The 23,035-nt window shown below is 35.4% G+C and overlaps 1 protein-coding gene across 3 annotated transcripts in view; it reads left to right on the forward strand.

Annotated features, from left to right (window-relative positions):
* LOC148672997 (lipoxygenase homology domain-containing protein 1-like) overlaps positions 1-18,158 on the forward strand; it is a 90,882-nt gene extending 72,724 nt beyond the window's left edge. For all 3 annotated transcript variants that reach the window (XM_088629119.1, XM_088629121.1, XM_088629122.1), the window contains 6 exons: positions 1,593-1,770; positions 10,505-10,690; positions 11,315-11,485; positions 12,226-12,364; positions 12,728-12,889; positions 14,014-18,158. In XM_088629119.1, the coding sequence (XP_088485245.1) occupies positions 1,593-1,770; positions 10,505-10,690; positions 11,315-11,485; positions 12,226-12,364; positions 12,728-12,889; positions 14,014-14,494 (1,317 nt within the window). In that variant the 3' untranslated portion in view covers positions 14,495-18,158. The remainder of the gene's footprint in view (positions 1-1,592; positions 1,771-10,504; positions 10,691-11,314; positions 11,486-12,225; positions 12,365-12,727; positions 12,890-14,013) is intronic.
* The last annotated feature ends 4,877 nt before the right edge of the window (positions 18,159-23,035 follow it).

Consider the following 23,035-nt stretch of genomic DNA (forward strand, 5'->3'; position numbering starts at 1 on the left):
GGGGCAAGACAGGGATGAATGAATGAACCTAATGTATAGTGGTCTATAGTGGTATAGTCTGTGGCTCTAGAGGCAAGATGTGCTATAGATACTCTTATAGCTTATTTACAAAGGTAGACTGTTGAAGGGGATAAAGAAGACACCTTCAGCTGGCAGTGGATTTACTAGTTTAGGTTTTTCATGGATTATTTCATGTGGCTTGTAAAGTTTCCAGTATCAACACATACTATATGGTAAACATAATACTATGCTTTAAACACTGTGTTCAGCTTTTGCAGTCTAAACGTTTGTACAGAATTACTTCCACAACACAAAATTATTTCCATTTTAATTTAGATACTGCATATTTTCATCAACAATTACAATAGAGGATATCTGAACAGATGGTCCTAAGTAAACACAGAGGATAAGACCGGAGACTGGATTAAGCCATCAGCCCTCTAATTAACCATTTGTTCCAGATTTTCCATCAAATCCTTTCTGAACCATTTTTTTATATCACAGTCTCTTGGATTAAGAGAAGGCTGAGCTGTTGTATACAAAATAAAAGACCGAAAATGTTTTGTACACAAAGTTTAAATGATTAAAATATGTTGCAGGACATTTCAGACAAAGGCTCTTTGTGAAGAGAGAAATGGAAGCACACAGACAACCTGCAACAACTGATCTTTTAATCATTTAGACCACAAGACTTTTATTGAAACATAAAAACTGTCATTTGACAGTTAACATGAGACTGAAAGTCAGACGTTTATCATCACAGTACAACAGGGTGCTCAGGGTGGTCATTCATTTCCTTTCAGCCCTTGTAATACACATGGAGATCTCAAACTGAAGCTTCTGTGATCATTAAGATTCCAATCATGTTGGCACAACAGTGTTGTTGTTTTTTTCAGATCTATTTGCTTAACTTCTCATAGCAGTAGCAGCAGAATCTTGTATGTAGATAGAGATTTAAAGTACTAACCTCTTCATGGCATGAAAATACATTAAGTAATTTATTTTTTAAATAGCCCTTAAAAATTAAAAATTTATTTGAAATGTGTGTGAAAACCAGTAATGGGTAATGTAAATAGGAAAGCATCTGATTGTTGTGGCACAAAAAGCACACAGCCTCACCAGTGGGTTCCAGAACATCTTACACCCCTACTGTATGTCCTTACCATTCTAATATGTTTTTTTCAAATCCTTTCCTTTTTTAAAAAGGCTTACTAAAAGGCTGTGATTTTAATGGCATATAGGGGAGAAAATCATTTGTATAACACAGACTGAGAAAATATTATAATACATATTTACACATTAAAAAATCAACAACAAAAAATGTATTTTATCTTACAGAGCTTGTTTTTTGCTGCTTATATGTACCTTGATTTGTGGTTTGCAGTTTACAACAGTTCACTTTACTTTCTGGTCCAATAAGAAATGTTTTTAAAAAGAAAATGATTGTGGAATGTTTAAACTTTTTAAATCAGCTCATTATAAATAATGTGGCACACCTCTCTTCACAGGCAAACTCTTTAGGCTGCTGAGACTAAATGGATGTCAAGGGTGGGGTTCACAGTAAGTTTGACTTAATTCTGGCTGTTCTGCAGATCATTTTGCGGAATATGAGCACAGAGGAAGTGTCAGTTTTCACCTACAATGAGTGGCTCTCCAAGACAAAGGGACCTAAGAGGACGACTGTATGTGAGCTAGCAGCTGTGGTGGATGAAGAGCAATTAGTGGAGAAAACAACCTACACCATACAAGTGAAAACCAGTGATGTATCAGGTAGGACTTTCAATCTCCTGACAAGTATCCCTTACTGCAAATAATTAAACTGCGCTGTATTCTGTGATAAAAAAGATAATTAATTTGCAGTAACAGACTCCTGCAGATTTATCTCGGAAGCATCTGTGATGAAATGCAATAAATTTACAGGTTTAGAGAAAGATTTAAAAACGGGGAAGAGATAACAGTGGGTCACAGATTATTTTTGGTGGTGTCCTCCTTTCAATTTCATCTGAAGAGCGCGAGCACACATCCATTTCCTTCTGTTTTTAGGGGTTTTAAATGCAAATTGTATGTACTGACCTGATTTCAGGACGATATTTAGAAGGTAGTGCTAAAGTTGAGGCAGTTAAGAATGAAACTTATCAGGGATAAAAATGTTAAGTTTGTTAAATGTTAAATGTTAAGTAAATGGTAAGTTTTCCTTGCTGCCTTTCTTATCACACAGATTTGTTGCACCACTTTGTTTTCCCTGCAAAGAAAAAACACCTGTCAACTATCATCTGTGTTCCTCCACATGCAATACAATTAAGCCTGAGAATGTTTTCCTAGCATTGGTAAAAGCTTTTTTTTTCTATGTATTTAATGAGATTCAGGTGTTCCTAACAATTTCAGGATTTTTTTTTTAGTCTTCTTGCACTACATCCAAACTGTCCTCTCAGCCCTTACTGTAGATGATCGTATGGAGGGGCAGCTCATTGCCCCACTACAGACAAAAGTGAAAGAAAATGTAGAATGAAATCGCAAAAGACAACAACAAAGATCTTGCCCCTTTTAAAGATGCTAAACATCATCTTCAAATTGTATTTCAGACAGTTTCATAGGAAAACTAGCTATGAGTACACAATCAGACACACAACCATGCACTCCTCTACTTGCACACCACTGGGTGACAGAGTCTGTCTCCTAAACACTGCATTGAAGTAATGGCATTAGCACAGCAGTTATTAACACTCATTCATGTGCCTTATTTCTTCAGCTTGGGACTAAAGGAGCCCCTTGCACTAGGGTCTTTGTCTAATGTGTTACTGCACATTACGGAGACATCATACGTGCTAGCAGGTTAGTTTCCAGGGGAGTGAGGATGCTCATATTCATTTTTCTTTGATTTCTCAACCTGGTTTTCCAATGTGAACAGTAAAGCCCCGGACAGCTGTTGTTCAAAAACCGGTTTGTGACATCGGTGCAGCTCTAGTCACTACATGACTGGAATTCTCCTAGAAGTGACTCACAATTGGTTCAGCGCTGGCGGTAGGGTTGGGATTTGTCAGTTAGGGCTCTCTTGAGTCCTAGGAAATACCAGGTGACTACAGCTCTGGCATCTTATACAATATGTTAGCACTTAGCTTATAGGATGTTAAAAGATGACCAGCTCAGTGGGTATGTGGGACAAAGAGCCAGTCTGCACTTCCTCATTGGCTGGATGTATACAGTTCTTCAAAAGGAAAAACCATACCAGAGCTCATCCTGATTTCAGTACCATTAAACTACCTAAAGAGCACAACCCCTTTAATGTGTTTTCCTATTCATAAAGATGGGTCGACTTGAGCAATCTGGGTAAATAGGGGTACCAACTGCAGTGTCTGCAGTAAGGACATGAAGCCATAACCTAAAGTCATGACTCCACAGGCTTATACAATACCAGGATAGGTGTATCATGAAAAGTATTTGACCATTCTTAAGAAAAAAGATAAGCCTAACCATCTTATTGCAGTTTTACTTATTCTCATGTATCCATTTTTAAGGGCTTGGATTTTTTTTTGCCATCTTAGATAAGATTTCTTAATTTGAATGTTTCTGCTGTGTCTTTTAATTCATCTTTAAAAGACAACATCTAACTGCTAGTAATTCATTCTCCGAAGAGTAAGAAATTCTCCAGAGTACAAAAGCTCCACATCCCCAATTGTACTTTAAACACAATGGCTTTTGCCTTTATGCATGGTTCCTGAATAAATTATTCCACTTGTTAATTAGTTTAGTACTTTTTGTAGTTGCCATGGATGTCTTCCAAAAATGCCTTTCTTACATGAAAAAGCAGTGACATGTGATGTTGCTGTAAGTTATCCATGTTGACAAATAATAATGCAATAAACATTCAAGCATTCCTAGGGGAATATAGCTTGTTTTGACATGATTCTATTGTTATACCTGAGTTTGTCAAAGGTGAATACTAAAAAAAGCTTGCACCTTTATTCTTCTATGACAAATTATTCATCACCAAGAAAAAAAGAAAACATACATCAATCCTCTCATCCTCATTTGTGTCCCACCAATTTATATACCCACGAGCCGCCCCTGATTATATAATTAAAGAAGTTGCCTTCTGCAATTTCTCATCAGTCGGTAGAGATGCTAATCAGTTGTCATCTGAAGCATTAAAAATGCTTTGCAGGTACATCCTGCAATGCAGACGTGTAATTAGAAAATCCCAGAAAAAACATTTTCTCCTTGTGCCGAGAGCCATGCTAAAAACCCAGTATAGTTTTCTAAAACACCAAGAGCATAATACATGACAGTCAAAGAGTGAATAAGTAAAAATGATCAGTAACTAGGTAACTGTCAGTTTACTTGTTTTGGGGCTAATTGGTAGCTCAGGGAATGTACAGAATCTTAAAATGCAGCATACAGTGAAGTGTCTCCCTCACCCCATTTAACAGGACCCATGGGGTGTTAACAGGGATTTAACACCCCATCTTGAACAGTGTTCTAATATCAACTATAAGAAACAGGAGATCAAAGTTAATTTATTTCTCTTTTGATATGGCAGAGATTGTAAATAATTAAAAGTACTGAATAAAGATACTTTTATTACAATTATAGGGTTTTACCAATGATTTGATAATAATTATATCAGGCTGGAAAATGTTTGGGTGTTTCGTAATCGTCAGTAAATTGCATTTTGGTTAGTAAGTGATTCATGTATTCATTTTAATGTCTTTGCAGTGGTATAACATTCCTCATCTAGTGTTGCCTTGCAGTGTTCTGTAGATCAGAATTAATTTTGTAAGTTAGGTAAAGGCTAGAAAGGAGGAATAAAAAGAGAATATTTGATCTTGAGGAGCTTTGGTATTTCACATTGAAACTTCTTTGCAATATAGAATAAAATATTACAATATACAGTATTCTATTATTAATAAGAATAGAAAATAGAAGCTATAACTGTAAATATTAGGTTATTAGGTTATAGCCCATTCACTCCTTATGATGTCCTTATTCATCTTATCTCCTCCCCAGCAGGAATACATATAATTCCATTTCAGTTTAACAGTGCATCAAACATCCGAGTCTCTCCATTTGTTAGTACTAGCACAATGGATGGCCTCACAGAAAATAAGGGTCAATAGGAGTCAAAAACCACAAAAAAATACAATTAAAAAATATAAATAAAATAATGACTAAAAAACTTTACATTTTAATTATAAGAGCTTTTCATTGAACCAGTTTGGCTGAATACTCTGTTGATTTCCTATGTGTAGCTGAAAACGTTTCTGGTACTTCTTGACTGCAGCCGTCTTTACTGAATATGTTTATATTGTGGATTCTGGGGAGGTGAAGTACAAAACTTGGAGCCCCTCCTCTAAGGAGCTACTGGGTATGAGATAGGCTTTGCTTTCATCCAGACTGCTGGGAGAGGGATAAGGCTTTGAATTTTCACCGAGGTTTGGGGAAATTACTAATCTGTAGAAAACAGCCTTTATCTCACAGAATTGTCTGTTACACTTAAGGCACTTTTAGTTTAGTAATTAGTCAAATCTGCAGCACTTTTAAAAACAGCGCATTTTCACTCCCCATTGTTAATGATGTAACATTAACCTGTTATGAACATTATATGAGAGAGATTGTATTAAATGTTAGAGCTCCTGTCTGTTTAGGCAGTTACTGAGCAAGAAATGATAGAGTGCCAGCAAAATGTGGCATTGTGAGGCTGAAATCTTCACCATTGTTATCACTACAATTATGTCATTGACTTGTGAAAGACAGAAGCTACAGTACATGCACTGAGTATGTTAGTGGCAAAAGCATCTTGTCCTTGCATCCATAGCTCTTGTTCTGTGATTGACTCAAACCAAGTCAACTCAGTCTCAGGACAGTCAGGTTTGGAAGAAAATTGGGTGGGATGGAAGACGCATGGTCCTGCATGCAGTCAGCATATATCTTGCAGTTACTGGCATTTCACACTGGCTCTATTAACGTCTAGAGTCAATATCACCATATTTAACAACTGCTGTTTGTGCATCAAAAATATTAGTAACACCATGGATATTTTCAAAGATGATGGAGTTGCACCTTCCTGACAACAACCTGGGAGTGAACCACTTTTTTGACCAAGCACATCAGGCTACTTTCCCCCAGGGTAGCCTGATATGCTTACAGTTCCCTTAGTTGAGCCAGGAGATGTGCAAATGGGGACTCATCCATTTAGTTTCATTGGAGATAATAAAAAAACAAGGGCTTATTGTCAGGGTTTCACCACCAAAATGCTGCAGACAGGGAAATATCTGCCTGTTTAGTATGAGGAAAATAGACAAAAACAAGAAGGGAATTTCTTCTCCTGGCTTGTCTGCAGGATTTCAATGGATCGGCGTGTGGTATGATACAAACAAAATAATAAAAGCACTTTCTTTTTCAAATGTTGGTCACTAGAGAAGAACAAAGAAAGTGTTTATAAACCCTAGCAACAGATGGGCAAGATGTCATCATATATGTGATGTAATTAAATATTTGACTGATCAAAATACCATAAAGTTGTGATCATTATTCTACATTATTCGGGAAATTCAAGAAAAAAGATACAAAAGCAGCAGAATTAGCAATCAAATAAAAAACAAAAAAGCAACTGAATAGCTTTTGTATTTACTTTCAGATACATTTTAATCAAAACTAAAAGTTATTGTAACAATGAAAATTGCACCACAAAATCAAATGTAGAATCCATATTAATATTCAATTAATGGCAACATTTACTGTATATATGTATGAATGCCAACACCCTGTGACACTGCAGTTTAGATTAGGGAGTCTGATTAATTACTACAGCTTTCCAAGTTAAGAGCACCATGTTTTTCATGTTATTTGTAATCTGTTATGTTCAGAAAGTGATAATTATTATCTGGAAAAAATAAGTGGGGAAAGCGGCTGGTTGTTTGCAGCCTTAAAGCAAATCAGTGAGGTTTGTGAATGGCTCTGAAAGCAAAAGATCTGGAGCTTCTTGATTCATTTAGTTTTAAGTTCTAATGTGACAGTGAAACCTTGAAAATATCACTTTGACAGTTTTCAGTCGTAAAAGCAGTAAGTATAGTGAGATTTGATTGAAAAAAATGACAGCTTCATGTAAACAATTGAGCTTTGACAGAATTCAAATAAATTAGCATGTAAAAGGGACCATTACTGCTATTAAATCTGTGAAAACATGAATGGCAATATACTGGGGTCCATTTTAGCAGGATTTAATCAAAAATGTCCATATGTCTCAAATATGGTTTGTATCCAGTGACTGGCCACACCATGGCAGGGGTCTGGTTCTTAACTGCAAGAGCAACAACATTATATGTGCAATGTTGTTTCTTTAAAAGCAGGTAGATGGATTATGTTTACCGTAAGGCATGGGTGAAATTTGAGGCCATTGCAGAACCCACACATAGGAACCAAGAAATATGGTTAGTGGTTCTTTATTCATACATGTTAGCAATAACCAGTAAGTCCAGTTTCCAATGTGGGAACAATATCAAATTCATGAAGATTGGACTCAACAGGATTGGAGCGTTCCATACCTGTTTAAGCCGTCCTCATCATTGTCATCAGCTCTTGTCACCCAGCTGTTGCAGTAAGACCTCTCTAAGGTCCCTCTGTGGATCCTTGTCTTAGGCTCTTTGAATCCATGTCTCTTCCATTATACTTTCAGTGCTGGCACTCATTTCACAAGTGTAGCAACCTATGCTAATTTTTATGTTTCTTTGCTCATTAACTCATTGCATTTTTCTGTTCCATCATGCTATTCCTATCATGGATGTATCAAATTAAAGCCTTAAAACATTAATAAATCATTAATTTATTGCAACATGTACATGGGTTTGAATTTAATTTACTGTAGACAGAAAAAAAAAGTACATGAATACATACAAATATAGACACCGGCTAAAACAACAATTATGTAATCATGCTCTCATCACTGGCATTAATTAAGTGCTATAATTTAAGTGCTGGTTGAAGTGTTTTTGTTAATGGATTTAATAACAAGCTAAACATAGAAAAGGTAGGTATAATATAGGAAGAAATCCCAATCCAGGAAGTTAAACTGAAAAAATATGGTGTGAACACTATAATTGAATTAATGAGCCTCAAGGTAAGAATAGGTCTAATGTGTTTTTATGAAACTGAGGTTTCAATGACTCAGACCTCATAAAGTATTTGCTTAATATGAATTTTATAAGAGTAGAAGCTGTTAGCTCAAGCAATTTCTTTGCCTCTGTCTGTCGAGATTTTCTTTCACCATTTTTAAGTATCTGATCTCATGCAAATAAAATCAAACAAAGCATTTCAGTGTTCCATTTGAAATTAATCAATGCTACGAAAACTACATCAAGTACATGATTTAGTCTAATGCTTTCGCTAAATTTTTCCAGAACATTTTGTGACACGATGAAGCATATTTTTTTCTGTTGGTGTGTTGAAAACCTTTGGATTGTGTTCTTATTGCATTATGTGCAAATTTCTCTCTGTTTTCCAATAGTGAATAATAATCATACACAATATCTTGCGATTTGTTTTAACTTTACTGTTACCCAATATATTGTATTTTTCCTTCTGGAAGAAACTATGAACTTAAAGGTAGAGACCGATTTGTAAAGCACCTCCAAAGCAGATTTGCATAAACAGATCCTCACTGTGTGAGCAGGTGTTAAATGAACAGTTATATCAAGCACCACAGAGGAAAAGCAGTGTCTGTGCCTGAAGTGGCAGATACTGTATGGCTGTTCAGTTCCAAAGCAAGAAAAAAGTCAGTAGGATCAGCATCATATAAAATTATTGCAATAATATTACTCATCCATGCACAAAGCATGCTTATGATGACAGTGATAAAGTCCATCTTACATTTTATTTCTATACAGATTCCAAGGGTTTATAGGACTGGCTATTGATTCCTCCTTTTATTAATTAATGTAGTATGGAGTGCACAGATTTGTAAAGAGGTTATACAGGACGCGGTCAAGCAAATTTACATTTTCATTCATTGCTCCATGCCATAGACAGACAATGCCCATCCCTTACTAACATAGGCAGCCATCATTGCTATCTGTTACTCTATAATGTGGAATCAATCATAGTTTTAATTTAAGCCAGATGGACCTAAGAAGCCTTTCTGAGAGAAAGGAAGAAAGGTAAATCATCAACAAACAAGAATAGCATAAGTATTGGTGTAGTCAGTGTAGGAAACTGAAACATACAGTAGTTTTCATCCTTGTAATCTTTGACCTTGCAGAAATAAAAGGCTAATTTCATGAGAAATATCTCCTTGTTAGACACTGCATCTGTTCATGTATATGTGAGCTGTCAAACACTTTTCAGACTGTCTCTGTGTAGGAGGTAGAAAGTGTCCATAATGGTAGATGTGTGGGGGTGTCAGCTGACAGAGTGGTGTATCCTTATTGCAGTCTATAGGGAGCACTTAAAATCACACAGGGGGAATTGAAAAAGCATTTTAATATTGCATGTAAGTAGCACTTTTAAAAAGTATGTGTTTTAGAGTGGGAAAACTACCAATTACACATTTTTGAATAGAGAGGCATGTATTGGCGTGTGAGCTATCTATCAGAGAGAAATGGTCATAATGACACTTTTCAGCAAAGGCTCTTCTAAAATTATGAACAGCTATATTGTTTTTAAAAAGTAATTGGATTCCATCCATGCATCAACATTATAGTTCTTAATTTTGAGCACTCAAAAATTTTTGAGTTTTGAGTTTAGAGCACTCAAAAATTAGTTTACAAATCATTTCTCTCTGACTACAACACAACAGAGGAAGGTACCATGTGCACTCCTATGAACAGGTCATTTAGTAAAGGGAAACGTACAGTACAAGCACCATCTCTGGTAATTACTCCACTGTGGCCTGTCACTCACAGTAAACATCTTCATTATTTAGCATCAATCAGACTCACAGTACTGTGCATTTCAGGTCACTATGGAGCTACCTAATCAGTGAAGCAGAGAGGAAAGCTTTGTAGAGATGAAACAGATAATTTTGGTCATTCTTCATGCTAGAGAACACTGTTTAGGAATCAGATCAAAAGCACCCCACAAACACTATAAGGTTTTTTGAAGATTCTGAATGTACATTGAGCCCTATTTTGCAACCTGTTTTGAACCCGAGCCGTGTCCTAAGATAACTGTGACAGGTTTTCCACAAGAGGCCCATGCAGATCCAGGACTGGGCATGTTTAGACCACTGGTTCTCAGCCCAGTCCCTGGGGGATCTCTCTGAGTTTTTTCTCCAGTTGCTAATGTTGTTAATCACAGGCTCATTCATTTCAGTTTTTTGATTGCTACATGTATTTACATTTGTTTTTCAGTTCTTTCAACATTAAATGGAATTTGTTGTTACCAATTTCAGAACTCTCTTAATGCAGACAGTATGAGCCTGGAAAGGTAACAAGATGGACCTCTGCAATAGAAAAAAAAATATTTGTGGGAATGTTTGAATGTATTTGTTTAATGTTTCCAATTTGGCTTGTAGGGGCTGGTACTGACGCTAATGTCTTCCTCATCATATTTGGAGAGAATGGGGACACAGGAACTATCGCTCTGAAAGAGAGCAATAAGCGCAACAAGTTTGAGCGCAAGCAAACGGACGTGTTCAAGTTTCCTGACATGCTGAGTCTGGGAGAGTTATCCAAAATCAGAGTATGGCATGATAATAAAGGTAAAACTAAGTCAGTACAGCCCCTTGCTAAGAACAATGGCTAGTGTAGACTTAAAATGAAACCTAAACTCACATTTTTATTTTTTATACAATGTTTTGTTTTCAATCAAACTTCTTATTTTTTTTCTATTGAGACAAAAAAAACATACCACATGTTTAAACTTATTTTTTGAAAAAAATGTATCAGTCAACTGAGCGCCTTTTTCGACACGTGATTGAGCGAGCTATCAATCATATGCTGTTTAAGTGAATGCAAATGTTTTTGATTAGTTAAAATTGTGTGGTAACATTATCTCTCCTAAGTACAATTCCATTCTGAACTTGCACAATCTGGGCTACCTCGGTTCCCGGGTATTACACTTCAGCACTGATTGAAGAGAGTCCCCTCTTATGTATAAATCAGTTAGGACACAAATCAATTACACAAAAGACATTATACACTGTGCCTTAAAAAAGTATTCACCCCCTGTGTAGACACATTTTTTTTTCAATTTGTATGTTCAATTTGTATGTTATATATACATTTCAAGATGTATAAAAACTCATGTTATTACCAAGAAAATTTATTTCAAGAACATAAAAGTGGCTTTCACAACATTCTTTCAAATTGTGTATCACAATCAGGTGCTGGTGCAGGCTGGCATTTGGAGTTCATAGATGTACAAGATGAAGTCATGAATAAAACATTCCGCTTCCCCTGTGATCGCTGGCTGGCAAAGGATGAGGATGATGGCCAGGTTATTCGGGATCTTGCCTGTGCAAATAACGACACTTTAGACCTCAACGAACGAACTCGTAAGTCCCTTGTTTTCCCCTTCAATTGTTAATGTTGCAAGTCAGATAAAGGTAATGCTCTGCCTTGTAAATGTGAAGTTACACCTACTTTATATTATTAAGCTTAATTAAGCTACTTTATAAGCAAAAAAGCAATTTTAAACTTGTATAGTGGTTTGGTGGTTAGTACTGCGGCCTCACAACAAGAAGAACCTGGGTTCAATTCCAGGCTTGGAAAACTGTCTATGTGGAGTTTATGTTTGCTTCCACATCCACAGATATGAAGGCTAGGCTTGATAGCTTTAATGCAAGGGTTTTAATCCTGCTCTTATCATAAGGCAGGAATTTCTTTCAGGAATATTTGTGAACTCTAAAAAACACCTGATGGATCCTTGAAGGTGCATGAAAGAATTTTAATTTTATGGATTTCATTCAGTTACAGTATATTGAATAGGTATGATTTTATTATTCAGAACAAATACTGTATGCTTGTCCTTGTTAGGTTACTGGAAATATTCTTCAGGTGATCAAAATGCTAGATGTTTTTAACTACAATTTACTATAATGTTAATGAAAACTGTATTATGTTATAAATAATGGAGGAGCAACATTTAAGTTCTCAGTTATATTTTAATAGCCACAAAATATCTGTTTAAGATTCTTCTTGGACAACAGAATCAACAACCTAAGCATGATTTAAAAAAAATGGATAGATGTTACCGTTAATTTACTGAGTAATAAATTCTGTATTTCTTTGAAAGGATATGAAATTGTTACAACAACCTGTGACACAGATGACGCCGAAACGAAAGATAATGTGTGGATTGTGCTTGAAGGAAAGAAGGGACGTTCTAAAGAATTCCTCCTGGAGAACTCTTCAAAGAAAAAGAAATTTCAACGGTATTTTTAATGAAAACCTAACTTTTCTGTGCCTTTTTCATTCCTCACTAAAAAATAATGTTGGCAGTTTTCAAATGAAATTACACAGAAAGGGTAAAAGCTGAATCAAAGGGTTTTCCAACTTTAGCCCTATCCACAGGGTATTATCTTATGTCTTTTTTTTTTCAGCATTTGAGCTTTTTAGTTTTTTTTTGTTACCTTTCTTGCTTATTATTAGCAGATGTTATTTGCAACCCTTCACGTAATCTGCAAGCCTTTTGTAGTGGTTTTATTGTGACGAAAAATAAATTGTACAAATTCCAAAAAATATTTGATTTTTCTATTAACTGTTATTGTATTCATTGCATGTTATTGTTCTTTCAGGGGAGCAACTGACAGATTTGATTTTCCTTCTAAAACAATCGGTGACGTTGCCACCATCTGTGTTGGGCACTGTCCAAAAGATGGCCGAAAAGTTTCATCCAAAAATGAAGTTTTCTGGCACGTGCAGGAGATTGTTGTCACAGAAAAGGAGCTTCAAAACAAGTGAGTTTACCTGATCTGAGCAGTCAGGGAAGAAATGTGTATTTTCTATGCTGAGAGGCAAATGTAATGATGCTATCTTTATATAGATCATCCAGTAAATCCTCAAATAGCTTTCAACACCTGAAAAATAACTTTTAATAAACAATAACAACAACAATAATAATAACTATTAATATTATCATCAAATGGTAAAATCGATTTATATTAACTTTTAATAGCTCTTAGAGGTATTAAGAAATTAACTTGTCTTGTTGTGTGAAAAAGGATATTGTGATACACATGCATTGTGTGCATCCTAACCCCTATGAAAACAAGGCATTGGTGAATTCAGTCATTCACAGAAAAGATATATTGGCATCTTGGAGTGGTGAATACTGAGATGTACCATCATTTGGCTACAGTGTCCACCCAGATAGTTATTTTATTGTTTTTTAATCATGTCAGTGATGTCAGTACAGCACAATGTGATCAGGACAGCTGGAAAAACCTAAGCAAATGTCTGAAGACATCTGGGACACTATGGTTTGGATTAAGGATTAGTTCATAGAAAACAATGAGGGGTGAATGATCCCTCTGGCTTGATGTCCCTGTAGCAAAGTGGTTAACTGCTTATGTTAGAAATCGTCTAAATTCTGCTTTATTCTGCACTTTTAGCTTTATTAGTTTTGACTCGATTACAAATGTTCTGAATAGAAAGTCTTATTTGAAAGTGTCATGATTACAAGTTCAGATGTCAATAATACCTGAAAACTTTGCAGGACAGTTAAACAGTTTTTCAAGGCACTGCAAATTCAAAACCACAAAATTGCCAAAAAAAAAACTAGAAATAGCTGGATTTACTAGACTCTGTTGAGTCAATGCCCAGGAGGCAATCCATTATTACACCAAAAGGTGAGAGGTCCTCATTGACTCAGACAGTGTGTTGCATTTAGACATATTTTTAACCACAGCCTTAATGTGCTGTGAGAGAATAGGAAGGGAAAAATAAAAGATAGTCAAACACTGAATCAGCAAAGTCTAGACTTTACATGTGCTTATGTATAATTAGGTCAGGATTATGTTATTTTTGTGAATTATTTAAATATCATGCTGTTATTTTCTCTCTTTTTTATTGTACTCTTTAGGTATGTGTTCCGGTGCAATGCACAAATCCCACTCTCATCCAAAAGGGATGATTTCAAAACCTTCGAGTGTTCGAAAGTAATGGAAAGCTTTGCCAGCAAAGCCCGGAGCCTGGTACCTGTTAAATATGAGATAATTGTGATCACAGCAGATGAGAAGGATGCAGGGACTGATGCCAATGTCTTCATCACCATTTATGGTTCAAACGGGGACTCAGGCAAACGAGCACTCAAGCAAAAGTTCAGGAACCTGTTTGAGCGTGGACGCACTGACCGCTTTCTACTGGAGATGCTTGACTTGGGCGAGCTCCTGAAAGTGAAAATGGAGCATGACAATACTGGTTTGAATCCCGGCTGGTTGCTGGATCGTGTGGAGATTACAAACACTGCCAATGGTGTCACCACCATCTTCCTATGTGGAAAGTGGCTGGACACCAAAAGGGCGGACAGGCAGACTTATAAAGTGATTTATCCCAAATACTGAAGAGGTTATTTTAATATTTTTCTTCTGTTTCTATGATAACGCTAAGCACACCCTTTTAGTCAGGAATACTCAAAATATATCTTTCTCTTTTCTCACCTCCTCTTTTGCAAATGCAAGGCAGATTGTCAGGAGCACTTCAAAAAAGACGGTGTCATTTCTTTTGGGGAGCACTTATTTTAATATGATGTTGAACAAGAGAATGAAAAGGGCAATCACAAAAAGTGGAACTTTCACATCTTTGCCATAAATGTCTGCCTGATTCTCAGGGTCATGTTGCTGGATATACTGTACAGTACACAGTATGTGTTTGTGTCTGGTCTGGTTTGTGCTTGATGTCAAAAACTACATGAAGACCTTAGCATTTTGTGAAATTAATCATGAAAGCCTTTCCAAGGCAATTGTAACCCATCTTTTATAAGTACAATCTAAGCGTGCATTTCTACCAGTACTTCTTGTTTAACTGTACATTATTATAACATCATGTTAAGAGAAACTACCGAAAACCATCATCTTTTGTTATATAGTGTTGACTGAAAATTAATTATTTTTAATTTATTATTAATTATTGAAAATCAGTGCCATCAGGGCACTAATATAATTTGGTAGGACATAGCTATGAATATAGACATGAAAATGCCCACTTCCATCAAAGCTAAATGTATATACAGTAGCTCAAGGCTCATGTTGACCTTTAATAGTTTTTTATTATTTATTATATATGACTAAAATCCCTTTGATTGTTTCCTTTACAATTTTCTCAGATGCATTCTGGATTTTCCCATACAAAGGCCTAAAGCTTGTTTTACTCCAATGTCTAATGAAATCAACGGGATAGAAAGTCTTAGAGCCTTTTCTTTTAAAAAAAATTACAGTATGAATCTGACAGCCTTCTGAAAAATGGATAGAATCATAGATATTAAAATAGCAATAATATGGCAGTTAAGGCATTTTATGTTGTACAATTTGGCTTCTTTAAAGAAATATGAGAGATCAATTACCTACAATTAACTAACCAAGGTATATGGGACAAATAGCCTGTCACTAGTAATCCTTCTTATGTTTTATGTTCTCATTAGTTTTTCAATGACTGTCTCAGAGGGATCTATAAAAATTTAAACTAATGGTTTGCCTGTTATACACTCTGTTCTACACTCCTATACACTCTGTTGTGCCACCACGTGTAGTATGTATGACTCCTTCCTAAAATATTCATCAGGGGGTTACTGCTACTGTGCTTTTATATCATTATCAGGATTTAATAATAAATTAGGTTTAATTCCATTGAAAAACAATAGTTTTATTGACATTATGCCACATAAAGACAGTGATGGCACGTATTTTGAAATGGTTGAAGAATGATACAGAATTAAAATTATTTATTATACTTAATACAATTCTTAAGGGCTTCAAGATATTTTGTATTAAATATTAATATTTTTCTGCAAGACCCTGTTGAACCCTGATACTTGAAAAAAGACAGAATAACTCAGCTACGTTTTGTAACTGCATATCATGAATAGAAATTTGCTTTTAAATTTTATATTAGATTTTACTGCTTCATGCTTTTGTATGTTTTTTACACTGGGGAGGCAGCTAAGCAATTATTTAAAGGCATGTTTGAAGGCAGAGTCAACAGTTACTTTCAAGTTACTTTAATGGTAATCTGACAATATACTGTATAAAATGGTATACATTCATAGACTGTAAAATGTGGACTGCACACTTGTCTCTGAAGACAGTGCCATTGGAATATGGCTGAAATACGATTTTTAAACAAAAGCACTCATAACTTTTAAACCAACCACATGACATACAGTCATAAGATACATTTTCAACTGGCATGTTTTCCTAAACACTGTATTTGTTTTTTTACCACAATTTAACAAGCTCTGGAGAATTAGTCTGCAGACTGTCACCATAAGTCTGTTCTGCTGTAAATCAATATTATTTCTTGATTCAATATTGTTTCCCTTAAAATGAAAGATGAACTGAAAAAAATCACTTTCTGATGTGAAACTTTTCAGTTATTTGCCGTTGGTTTCAAAGTCTAAGATGAAATAACATATATAAAACAAAAGCTTAAATGAATGTGTAGAAATGAATTAATGATAATAATGGAAATTTCTATATTGTCTGACAGTTCAGAATAGAAAAGTTAAAGTCTAGAGGCCTAAAGGTACCTGCATTTCCATTTTCTCTTTTATAATCTGCTGCTAAGATCCTCCAGGTTTGTTTGCCCCACAGTGTTATTCTCTCATTAAAAACTTGAGAAGTACTCTTATAATCTATGTATTTTCCTGTATAAGATGAAGCAATTCATTTCCTTTTGGAGGACAGGCTATGCCCTATACTCCATTCATCACAGGTTCTGAGTGTGACTTACAGTGCCGTTAGCTTGCAGGGGTTTTCATGAGAGTCACATCACTCCTCCAGACAGTGCAAACTCTGCAGTTCCTTCTGTGAGCTCGCAGTGCGAATGAGAAGGGGAAGGTGCCAACAGTGTGTTTCAGAGAACAACCAGCACAGTCGTCATGCCTTACGTATCATTCCAAGGGTTGCTACCTTAGCTTAGTAGGTTGACTGTTGGCAAATCCAAGGAAAAACACTTGGTAATTCCAAATGTTAAAACCCTCCTTTAAACTCCGAGACTGGTTAACAATAAAAACAAAAACATGAATAACATTTTTGCAGTTTTATCTTTTTGATGACTGGAAAGGCATCTAAAGGCAGTTGCTGTGAAGGCAACCAATCCTGGTTCATAAAACATGTGAGAGAACCTAAACTGTGTTAAGCAAGTGGGAAAAAACTAACTTAAAAAAGAAAAAAGAAAGAATTTACGGGATACTCTGCATTGTACCATGGTGATTTTGGTGATAAGAAAGACATGGCTGTAAGAGAAAGTAGGAGCAGACATTATGTGGGATGAAGCTTCTCAGTGTGGATATTACTGAACCAAAGTTTTTTTACAGAGTTTATTGAAAAGACATTAATTGACATCTGGATTCTGTCACAACATTCATGCACAAATACTGTAGCATTTCTTAAGAAATACATGATTCAAGAATTAGATGTGTTTGAGGCTCAGACCTCCCTTCATGGTGAAGAGCTAACCAAGAGGTAGCAAAGCCAGAGATGGGGTGGAGGAAGGATATGTTAGATGTGACAAGAGAGGTTTGTTTATGGTGTGTGTAGATTTCGGAAAATGACATTGATTATGATTTAGATGAGCTGGGGCAAAAGTGATTTGTCATGCATAAAATGTACCCCTGGGCTTTTGTTGTTTTTAGTTTGCATTATCACACTAAATGCAGACATGTACGAGATGCCAAGTATTCTTTTTTGTTACCGTTTTTGGTCTGGGAAAAAGTGTGAAAAAACATATTTTGTTGTGTAATGAAATACTACAAAAGAGAAACCCAGATTAAAAAATTGAGTAGTCTCTCATTTTAGGAATATATTTAAAACATGACATCGTCTTTTTTCTGTTGCAAATTCATTGTCTAGACTTGCATGGAAAAACTTTAAATTGTGCTGTCTTGTTGCCATATCATCCATTTTACTTATTTATAATTAAAAGCAGTAGATGTTTTTGTGACTGTTGATAGAGCTGCCAAAATGTTAGCTTGCCAAGTATAATTAAAATTATTATCAAATTATTTAGAGACCAGGGGTGTTTGTGGTTTTTTTTTCACCTTATAGAGGCTTATATTGTATTATATCATATATCAAAGAGAATAGCACGTCAAAATAATAAGTTCATATTAATATATACAGTATATTTGTAGCTGCAATGTTTTGAATAACCAGGAGTGCTTTTGAGTGAAAGTATCCGCCAACTTAATGGTAGTCCTGAAAAGTCAAACAAGACCTGTATCCTGTACAAACCCTGAAATGGGGTTGTACTTGTAATACTTCTAGTTAACTCTATTCAGGTGCTTTTTAATATCTTAATCATATTCTTTTAAAAAATAAAACTTTAAAGTTAAATGTTGTTTGCTAAATACATTTTCACTTCTCAGTTAAGCTTAAAATAAATTAGAAGACACATTTCAATCAAACAGACATGTATATACAAGGTTTTGCATTTTTGAACAGTAAACATTGTTTCACTTTCAGTGTTCCCAATTAATTCAGACTAAGACTAAAAATAATCTTTTAGGGGAAAGAATTTGGGACAGGGACCAAACCTGGATCACTTGAATGGTTGTTAAAGGGGAACTGCAGTCCCAATTTCTCAGACCAGTTATTCAATCTACAGTAGGTAATGAAACAAATTCAGTGACAATATAGAAATATTTTACGAATTTCCAATGAAGCACAAAATCGTGAACTTTGTGAAAGTACTGTAAATCACCATGTTGTTACAAACTCGCATTCAAGTTCAACAGATTGTTATGTGGCCCTTCCTGCTCACTAGTCACTGTAATGTAATGTACAGGCGAATACGTATACTGTAGGTGGTGCAGCAGACATTTCACCGCGGAAATGTTCCAACATGATCTTACATACAGATTTAACAAGTAAGTATTTGTCAGTGTTACGACCCCAAGTGTCTAGGGGTAAAGGGGTGTAACATTAAGGATAATTCTTTTGGAAGCAGATGGGTTCTGGTGAGGGACTAGGAAGCGTGATAACAAGGGTAAGGAACTAGAGTGGTGCCAAAGAAAAGAAAATAACAAACAAAATGGAGCTGGCTAAGAAGGTGAGGGAAAGCTAACCTGACTACAAAAGAAAACCCGAAACACACAGTCTTCGGCGTCTTCAACACCCTAGCTAACCTCCACTGACTACCCAAAACGATACAAGACAAACAGCACTCACCCGTACTAAACTAGTGTTACTAACACAAAATCAACTAAGTGTGTAGAATGTACCCAACTACCTAAACTAACCTTATACACAAGTTCACACAAAAACACAAGTGAATTAGGAATACAAATAAGGGAAAACGAGTGTAATCAACAGGAACAGGGTACAAAGAACACAAAAGTTGAACATGTAACACGTTAGAGCAAGGTAATGGCAAAACAAGGATGAACACACAAACAAACAAGAGTACAAAGAAACTAACAGAAACCAATAAAAAAAAACAAAGCTGAAGCTATACAAAAATACACACACACACACACACACACACACACACAAAGCAAAACAACAAACCAACAAAGCCGAAGCAATAACCAAAAGCAAAGCGAAGCAATAACCAAAACCAAGTACTGTAGGACCGAAGTCAAACGAAAGGCTCTTTCCTTCAGAAAACCTCCATGTTATATCCTGAATAAGATGCACTCTGATTGGCTGATAAGCTAATTGATCACAATGTCATACAGAAAGTGTGGTGTAATGGTGGGCCAATGGGGAAGGGAGAACAATCAAGGGTCAGCAGTGTGGAACATAAAAAAACACACAGACCACACACTGGGACGTAACAGTCAGCAAAATGTCTCAAAATCTAAATCAATATTTCTATTGGATTAAAAGCAATGTATTCACAAGCCCGCTTGTTTATAATGTAATAAGGCTGCAACATGTCACCAGACGTCTTGTTGCCTCATTCTGAATCTCACAATGTGGCACTGTGCATGCCTGGAAATCTAATCTATTTTATGATTTAAATTGGATGTTTTACAAGTTAATGTGTACATTTTACTTTTATTGTGGTTTGAAATGGACTCATCAATGCTGGCTTTCAATCTTTCAAACCCCAAAATATAAAAATAGTGTTGCAGTTCCCCTTTACACTTAGAAAGGCAGTGTTCAATTCCCACATGTACAGGTAAGAGGTTTATTGAACATACAACATTGAAATATATTGTACTGTATGTTGCAATATACTGAACTTTAAAATAAACGTGTTGCACTATGTCTGCTTTAAAAAAAATTAAATATGTGAAATTTGGATAAGTTAAATGCTTCATTTTATTAATTGATCATTTAAGGCATTCAATACTATGATATACTCAAGCACTAAATCATTGGTGACAGAGCTGACTGGGCACAGGTGATAAGGCAATTTAGCTTGAAGAATGTCAAGTAATTGAAAATCAAGATAAAAAAAGCAGAAAGGAATAGATATGTCTTGCTTTTTATAGTGGGCTTGTTAAAGCACCACCTTAAGTGGGGAACTGAACAGTCCTCAGATCAATCATGGTGTGTAGACCTCCCTGATGGACATTAGTGAGTGTGACACAAATGTACAAAAACATGTGCTAACTGTTGTCTACGACAGACGAAAAGATCTCAACTTCAAGGTGATTGATGGCAGCCTGACCCCACATCATCACTTTGATCAAGTGCTGGAACCTGATCTGCTGTCCTTCCTGCAAGCAAATCCTGAAATTACAACATTTCAGCAGCAGCAGCATGTCCTCCGATCATGTAGCAACTGGTTTCCTATCAGATAAGAATAGGATTATCATGCTGTAGGTACCCTACAGACCTTAGGCCCATACAACACTTGTGCTATGACCTGGAATGACATGTGGCATTTATAGCTCCGAGACCAGTGAACTGGCACGTGACAAAAAAAAACATTAATCAAACCTGTTGATGACACGTTAATCACCATTACAATTTTACACATGTTCAATAAAATGTCAGTCCACCTGCAACAAAAAATATTTCTGAGAGATTTGACACTTTCATGATATATTTGTGAATATGTTGCAGATATAAGTGATCTTGAACCATCATACCATGTCTACTTCCACACGGTTTATCTGACAAATACTGCTTACTTGTTAACTCTGTGGGCAGATCATGTTGGAACATTTCTACAGTAAAATGTCTGCTGCACAAACTATACTTATTGGCGTACTTATCGTACATCTCATTACATCACTCATTACATCACTCATTACAGTGACTAGTGAGCAGGAAGGTCTGCTTCAGCTCGCAATTCGCGCAAACACTCTCGAGAGACCAGGCATTTGTGACAGAATGGCAACTATTCACTAAATTCACTAAAATTACTATCAATTTTGTTTGTTACTGAGACGTACTGTAATAAACGCTCCGAGAAATTGGGACTGCATTCCCCTTTAAAAATAATATATAATTAGTGAAATAGTAAATGTACATATACTTAATGTACTTTTGAGTTGTGTGTGAGGTTAGCACCACCTGAGGAATCAGTTATAAAGCACAATATACTTTTAGGGCTCATGATGAATTTCCAAGAATACTTCAAAATGAAAGCATTAGATTAAAAACCCATATTAGTTTCCTGATCTAAATTTTAACACTTGAAATTTTAAAAATATATATCCTAACACATATGAACTTAATCCAGCAGTTCCAGTCATTGCTATATCAACACAATTCCAAAACTCAAATTAGGGAACACAATCCAAGCACATTTCCCTAAATATGACACCTTCCTAATGAAACAGAAATAATAATTTAGACTACCTATACAGTGTATGATATTTTATTTTTTGTATCTTGTAGAAGTTTGAGGTTAATTATGCTAGAACAAGCTGCTTCACACCTTCAATTTTAATTCAGGTAGAATATGAACATTATTTTGCTTAATTAAGTGCAGGATTTTGGTAAAATACACAGATTACCTTACTAAATAGTAAGCTCATACAATATCAAAAACAGTACAGCTGTAAAAAAACATTAAGATATGTTTGATTATTAACACTGTTGTTTTTAATTAATTAAGAACATATCAAATACATATCTGCACATTTGGGTGCCTTTATACGTTCAATTTTTATATTAATAAAGTAATACAGTACATATTCTCTTCAAAAATACATTTCACTCATGTATTACGTTGTCCATTCCTTTAAAGCAATTATCTAAAAGATTTTCTTATCACAAAGAAGGGTAATAACCTTCAGAAAATGAGAGAAAGGTGAAATTCCAAGGCAAACTAGAAATAGTTAGCTGAACAGCCAGCTCTTGTTTCTTTTAAATGAAGATTCTGGAAGAGCACAGAAAAAGGTTGATTTTTAAAGAATTACCCTTTGTCCATGGAAGGATATAAAGTATAATGTACTTGTATCCTTCACAGAAGTATTTTTTCCAGGAGGAAAATTGAAAGAAAAATAGTTTTGCATCATCAAGTAAAGGCCATACTCAACAGATACAGAAAAGCTCGTAGCTATGCAACTAAAACTAACTGTAGCAGACTCAGATTAACAAGAGAAAAAAATTATAGTTAAAAATCTAACTCAATTCCTTTCCTAACCAGCATCCAGCTTGGCAATTTGAGCTCCGCTTAAAAGGAAACAGCAAGGAAAGATCTATGAGAAGCCAGTATGAATGGGAGTGATGATGTTATGTTCGTTGTCTCGGAACATTTCTGTTCCAAGAGGAAACTGTGTGAGAAAAGAAAAAGGTATGAAAGCTATAACCTAAGAATTAAAACAAATGCATATTAACAATTGATTTTTTACAATGTTAATTAAAATAAAACTGTTTCTAGTTAAAGGGAGTTTTTGAAAACCCAAACTGCAGTATGTCTATTCGTTAATAGTTTATGCCTTTTAAAATTAAATTGTTTTAATTGAATACAACGCATTCAACAGG

The sequence above is a fragment of the Lepisosteus platostomus genome, chromosome 4 (assembly GCF_059453375.1).
Source record: "Lepisosteus platostomus isolate fLepPlt1 chromosome 4, fLepPlt1.hap1, whole genome shotgun sequence".
Taxonomy (NCBI): domain Eukaryota; kingdom Metazoa; phylum Chordata; class Actinopteri; order Semionotiformes; family Lepisosteidae; genus Lepisosteus; species Lepisosteus platostomus.